The sequence below is a fragment of the Myotis brandtii genome, unplaced genomic scaffold, assembly GCF_000412655.1.
Source record: "Myotis brandtii unplaced genomic scaffold, ASM41265v1 scaffold257, whole genome shotgun sequence".
NCBI lineage: Eukaryota > Metazoa > Chordata > Mammalia > Chiroptera > Vespertilionidae > Myotis > Myotis brandtii.
Window position 1 is genome coordinate 692,727 of NW_005359757.1, and position 7,389 is coordinate 700,115.

Here is a 7,389-nt window from a genome sequence, read left to right on the forward strand (position 1 = left end):
TGAGGATTAAGAAAGAAATTATGTGGTTATGCCTAAATTATTAGCCTATTTTTTTCCATATGCAATAGTCTTGCATTTGCATCTCTTCCACGTGCAATCATTTTTCAGGTGATTTTAATATTGGCTCAAATATTTGCATTTATTTCTCTGTGTTGTTTTTTTCCACAATTTTAGGGTCAGATACCTAAACACAGAATTTTTTACTATTAAATTTATTGGGGGTGACATTGTTCTAAACACAGAATTCATAAACAGACTTACTATAGGATAAAAGTTAAGCATTACAAACAACTAATTAGCCCAGCCGGTATGGCTCAGTGGTTAAGCATGGGCCCATGAACCAAGAGGTCACCAGTTTGATTTTCAGTCAAGGGGCACATATCCAGGTACTGGGCTCGATTCCCAGTAGGGGGCATGCAGCAGGCAGCCGATCAATGTTTCTATCTCTCTATCTCTTTTCCTCCTCTCTCTATAAAATCAATAAAAACATATTTTTAAGAACTACTAATTAAGTGGAAAACAACAGGAAGGTGTAATTTAATTTGCAAGAAGGTACCACTACCTTGTGTTACCTTTAGCAATCATCTTTGTCACATATATTCTCATTACAGTGATCAAGTGTGGATATGTCAGAAGGAAACAAGACTCTGGTGACTGAGTTTGTTCTCACAGGACTTGCAGAGCAACCATGGTTGCAGGTCCTCCTCTTCTTCGTGTTCTTAGTCATCTACCTCACCACCATGGTAGGCAACCTTGGACTGATGGCTCTTATTTGGAAGGATGCCCATCTTCACACGCCCATGTACTTGTTCCTTGGTGGATTAGCTTTTGCAGATGCTTGCACTTCAACTTCCGTAACTCCCAGGATGCTGGTCAACTTCTTAGACAAGACTGCAGTGATATCCCTAGCTGAGTGCATCACCCAATTTTATTTTTTTGCTTCCAGTGCAACTACAGAATGTTTCCTCTTGGTAGTGATGGCCTATGACCGCTATGTAGCCATATGTAACCCTTTGCTTTATCCAGTGGTGATGTCCAACAGACTCTGCACTAAGTTGATAAGTATTTCATATGCAGTTGGTTTTCTGCATCCTCTGGTTCACGTGAGCTTGTTATTAAGATTAACTTTCTGCAAGTCTAACATAATACATTATTTCTACTGTGAAATTTTACAGCTGTTCAAAATTTCATGCTATGACCCATCTATTAATGCACTAATGATACTTATTTTTGCAGCTTTTATACAAATATCCACTTTAATGACCATCATAATGTCTTATACTCGGGTGCTCTCTGACATTCTGAAAAAAAAGTCTGAAAAGGGCAAAGGCAAAGCCTTCTCCACGTGCAGTGCCCACCTGCTCTCTGTCTCGCTGTACTATGGCACTCTCATCTGCATGTATGTGCGTCCTGCATCTGGTCTAGCTGAAGATCAGGACAGAATGTATTCCCTGTTTTACACGATTATAATTCCCCTGCTAAACCCATTTATTTATAGCTTGAGAAATAAAGAGGTTATAGGTGCCCTGAGAAGAGTTACAAAGAAGTAGACAGTTCCCAAGGAAAATTTCAAAATTGTTTTTATTTCACTCTTTGCATAAACAAATCCCCAAGTTTTGCAGATGAGCCATGGCTCTGCCCTTTCACCAAAGGGCGAGTGGTGAAGGTGGTCTCTGAGCACTGGGTGAAGGAGCCCAGCTTCACACAATGTTTTCTTGGATGTGAGCCCAGTTGAAGTTACTACTTCGGTTGAAGTGACTTACATCTTCCATAGTTGATTTATTTAAAAATATCATAAGTGCTTTTTATTTGAACATTTAGTTTTTGAAAATTTGTTATCTGCAAGGGACTCCTCCCCCACATTTTATTTAATAATTGACAGTAACAGAGACTGTTATATATGTGTAAGTGGTTTATTTGTCTAGAATTGGACAAAGATGATCATAACCTTTAAAAAATGTATTGGTTATTTCCTTTTTTTACATTTGGGGCGCGGTTCTCATTTTTAAAAATTTAGGTTAGCTAGTAATTTTAATATTTTATAGATGTTTTAAAAGAATCATCTCATAATTTTTGTTACATCTAACTTTCTTTGCTATTATTTAATTCATTAATTTCCCCATCTTTAAAATTTTCCATCTGCTTTCTTTTCTTGTAATAATTTGTTTTCTTCTAGCTTATATATTTAGAGTTGAATTCATTTACTTTTAGTTTTTATATGTTGCTGATATTATGGGTATTTATATTTTGCAATATTATGAATATTCTTCTGAACTGAATTAGTTGTTGAGTGTTTCACATTTTTGGCTTTCTGCCTCTCATTGCTCATATGGGATTTCTATTTAAACATTCTGTTTAGGTCCAACACAAAACATCAATCTAATGTCATATAAAATTTCCAAACAGATGAACCTATTAATGCATTGATTCTTTTTATTTTCTTGCTCTTCACTCAAACTTCACTGTTATGAATAATATTGTCTCTTACACTCATGTCTTCTTTGCCATACTGAAAAAGAATTATGAAAAAGGCAGAAGTAATGCCTTCTCCACAGCAGTGTCTATAGGCTCACTGTTCTCTTCTTCTAGTATAATGATCTTTTTCCAGATGTGTGAGTCTTGCATCTGGTCCAGATGAAGAACAGGGCAAAATGAATTCTTTGTTTTGCATTATTGTAATTTCTTGCTAAATCTCTCATTTTTTAAAAATCCTCACCCAATAATATGTTTTTATATTATTGATTTTTAGAGAGAGAGAAAGAGAGGGAGAGAGAGAAAGAGAATAAATCAATGTGAGAAACATTAATTGGTTGCCTCCCCTACATGTGACCAAGTATCAAACCCGCAATGTAGGTATGTACCCCGATCAGCAATTGAACCTGCAGCCTTTTGGTGTATGGGGCCATGCTCTAAGTGAGCCACTTGGCCATGGCACTAAATCTCTTTTTATATAGCAAAAGAAGCAAATTTTAGATAGACTAATAAAATGATAAAGGAATATGTATTTCTTAAATAAAATGTTATTAATATTTTTTACAATTTCTATTTCAATAAATAACATCTTATAGGTGTCTTGCACATTGATAATACTCAATGAATTTTTTATTAAAAAAATGGAAAAGATGCAATCTTTATATGACTATACTATAAATATGGTTGATAATTATGAGTGATTATTAAGTCTTTTAAACACTACTAATTTGTTAGAGTGCGTGATTTGGTTTTCATCTATAGTCAAGAGGAGGACTATTTCCGTTGCATCTACTGCTATATTATCACATCAGTGGATAAGCAGTGGGTGAGTAAATGCATAAAAGCTCTTACTCCAGTAATAGTCCTTTTTGGAAACTGTTTGAAGCACATGTAAAGAAAGAGTTTAATGTAAGTCTTTTTAAAATTTTCCATAAAACCAAACAATTTTTCAACTTCATTATTCTTGAACAAGTTCCTTTGCAAGAATTTTATAAAAAAATTATTTATGATGAAATAATAAACCCATGTGTTTTAAAAACAAAAATGACTATATACACATTCTTCAAACATTTACAGGTAATTACAGTCACCTTTAAAAGTAATTTTAGACAAGTAACCTCTCCTCTGATATTAAAATATTTGTCCAAGTCAGTTGTTCTCAACCTTCCTAATGCCGTGACCCTTTAATACAGCTCCTCATGTTGTGGTGACCCCCAACCATAAAATTATTTTCATTGCTACTTCATAACTGTAATGTTGCTACTGTTATGAATCATAATGTAAATATCTGATATGCAGGATGTATTTAGGCGACCCCTGTGAAAGGGTCATTCGACCCCCAAAGGGGTCGCGACCCAAAGGTTGAGAACCGCTGGTCTAAGTACATATCTAGACATATATTTATCAATAATTTTTACAATAAGAGATAAAGACATTTCTGTATGTATGAATTTCTGTTTTTATTGTTATTGGAAGTACTGTCAATACAAAATAAATTTTTTAAGAATTAGTCCTAGCTGGTTTGGCTCAGTGGATAGAGCCTCGGCCTAAGGACTAAAGGGTCCTGGCTTCAATTCTGATCAAGGGCACATACCTTATTTACAGGTTCTGAGGCAACCAATTGATGTGTTTCTCTCACATCTATGTTTCTCTCTGTCTTTCCCTTTCTCCTCCACTCTCTCTAAAAAAGAAAAAAAAAATCAATGGAAAAATATCCTCAGTGAGGATTAACAAAACAAAACAAAACAAAACAAAACAAAACAAAACAAAACAAAACAGAATTAGAAACCATCTGAAAATTTTCAGTGTTTCCAATATTCTTCTAATACTGGTGTCTCATTTGAGAGGGACTGATTAAATTTAAACATCATTGTATCTTCCTATCTCCTTTTCCTTTTTTCCTTCCAGCCTGGTATCCATTGCATGCCTTTTAGCCTTCTTATTTATGTTCTTGTATTTTACTGATGAATAAAACAAAAATATTTGTCTAAATAAATGAGCAATATTTTTAATTTTCTGCTATATTTCTTTCCTGATGTGTGATTTTAGATGATAATAGCTAGTCTTTCTGTATTACTTAACATCCAATTTTGCAGAAAATTCTCTAGATAAATTAGTGTTCGCACTAAAGAATAGTCTGAAATTCTAGGTGCTTCCTACACCCACTGCTCCCACTGAGCATAAAGTAGGTCTGTGCGGCTAGGTGTACAGTTTTATTACAGGAGATTACCACCTTAGTGACAGCTAATTAGATAAGAAGTCACAAGATCCAAGACCTTACAATCTACAGGCCTCTCATCTTTTCTCTATCATTTGTTTCTGTGGATGCCATCTTCATGTACATCAAGCATGTCAAACTCAAAAGCTAACGTGGGCCAAATAAACAAGATTTAAGTTTATGTAGGCCACAGAAAAACAAAAGCTTCAATTTTCATAGAAACGCAGGTTTATTTCGATAGAGACATGCTAAATACAAAGGGCTAAAATAAATGAGTAATCATTAACATAAAATAATAGAACATTTTAATAAAAATTAATATTTTTTCTTGAACATTAACTTACCAGATACTGAATAACTGCACAAATTCATAAGCATAACTCAAATAAACCTATTTTTCTTGTTCTCCAAAAGCAACCTATTTCCTGTGGCGCACACCAAACAAGTCAGTCCAAGTCTAATGATGTGGCAGTCAGCTGCTACCATATTCGCTGCTAGTATTAGTGGAGAGAAATGGTACGTCTGTGCATAAGGAATGTAAGGGAAATGAATACAACACAATTATAGTAATCAGTCATTAGTGAACGTTGTAGTTTGTTATTAATAATCCTATCTAATAAAAGCATAATATGCAAATTGACTGAATGGCAGAGCCCACGGGGAGCAGGACTAAGCTGTCAGTAGGACAACTCCTGAGGGCTCCCAGACTGTGAGAGGGTGCAGGCCAGCAGAAGGTGTGGCTGGTGAGCAGGCAGCACCAGACCAGCCAAGGCACGTGCCAGTGGGTAGAGGGAAGGGATAGTGATGGGGGGGGGGGGTTGGTAGTGACCAGCTGCTGGGAGGGGGAAATGGGGGGGGGGGGCCGTTGCCTCCCACAGAGGGAGGCCAGACTGCAGCTTAGGCCCACTGCCCACGGGGAGCAGGACTAAGCTGTCAGTAGGACAACTCCTGAGGGCTCCCAGACTGTGAGAGGGTGCAGGCCAGGCTGAGGAACCCCCCAAGTGCATGAATTTTCATGCACTGGGCCTCTAGTTATGTATAGCAGCCCTAACTGGTTTGGCTCAGTGAATACAGCATTGGCCTGCGGACTGAAGGATCTCAGGTTCAATTCCAGTCAAGGGCACATGCTCATTTGCAGTCTCAATCACCAGTAGGGGGCATGCAGGAGGCAGCCAATCAATGATTCTCTCTCTTCATTGATGTTTCTATCTCTCTCTCCTATCCTCTCTGAAATCAATGAAAATATATATTTGAAAAAATTATGTATAACAGGATATCATAAAAATTAAGCTACAAAATTTTTATTAAAATGTTTCTTACATACCGTTATATTGGTTGGGGCACAAAAATATTTGTTGTGGGCCACATGTGGCCTGTGGGCTGTGAGTTTGACATGCTTGATGTACATCCTAATAATGCATGGGGTCAGGCCATGTGAATGTGGTTTTATATCACTATGAATGCCATGTTCAGTTAAGAATACCTGAGACTATCCTAACTGGTTTGGCTCAGTGCATAGAGCCTCGGCCTGTGGACTGAAGGGTCCCAGGTTTGAATCCAGTCAAGGGCACATGTCCAGGTTGTAGGCTTGATCTCAGTAGGGGGTGTGCAGGAGGCAGCCGGTCAATGATTCTCTCATCATTGATGTTTCTATCTCTCTCTCCCCCTCCCTTGCTCTCTGAAATCAGTAAAGTTATATTTTAAAAAGAAGCATACCTGAGACTATAATAATAATGCTAGTTACTCAAGGAAACTACTGAATTTCCTGTATGGGCTAGAAAATTCCAGATCAGGAATAGTCTTACAATATAAATCAGTGGAACACATCCATATCTCACATACCAAGGGAAATATTGCCCATTTGTAATGCCATTGTGTTTATGTGTGTGTGTGTGTGTGTGTGTGTGTGTGTGTGTGTGTGTGTATACTAGTATTTTTTTCTGAGAGCAAGTATAGATACTGGACATTTAACATTCATAGAATGAATAGTTATAAGCATTGGAATTCATCACAAATAGGATATTAGAGATTCTTCAATATAGAGAAACCTGAGTACCTTTTGTAGCTATGCCATCAGTAAATTTTGGAGATGAACCTGAAAATATAAGTAAAAAACAAAGTTTGAAGAAATTTTGAATGGCTAGCTGAGGACTTGGGGCTTTATTCAAATTGCAATAGGGACTCAGGTTTTTGAGTGGAGTGACTTGATAAGAGCTGAAACAGATCTGAATGCATGATCTAATATATGCACATAGAATATTAAACAACATAATCAATGAACTAAAGAACCATGATGCATTAGCCATACTATAACATATGAGAAAAAGACAAATTAGGTAAAAAATTAAAAATAAATCAACCACCAATAAAACCTAGTTTCAATGAATTCCACCATTGAAAACAAATTCCACACACACAAAAGAGACCCTATTCAGTTAATAGAATTCAACTGAAACACTGTAGGATATTTCATTTATGCCAATATGTTAAATATTAATTAGCATTCTAGTTATAGAAAGGAGAATAAAAATCTGTAAGTTGCTGCTGTGTTGCTCTCTCACTGATGCAGGGTTTTGAGAAAAGCATTAAAATTTCTGAATACTGAACACTAGTGAGACATTCAGGAGGATAGTTTCTTTCATTAGTATACTGGGAATCAGGCTGCATTTTACATCTGCCCAATACATTTCTTCCTTCGT

General features: G+C 36.4%; 1 protein-coding gene across 1 annotated transcript; it reads left to right on the forward strand.

Annotated features, from left to right (window-relative positions):
* Positions 1–620: 620 nt before the first annotated feature.
* LOC102257612 (olfactory receptor 5AC2) lies at positions 621–1,550 on the forward strand. The gene has a single exon (XM_005867970.1). It carries the CDS (start codon positions 627–629, stop codon positions 1,548–1,550), a length of 924 nt encoding a protein of 307 aa, XP_005868032.1. The 5' UTR covers positions 621–626.
* The last annotated feature ends 5,839 nt before the right edge of the window (positions 1,551–7,389 follow it).

Excerpts from the sequence above, each read along its gene's own strand:
- LOC102257612 (XM_005867970.1), top strand. The coding sequence starts at position 627 with ATGTCAGAAGGAAACAAGACTCTGGTGACTGAGTTTGTTCTCACAGGA.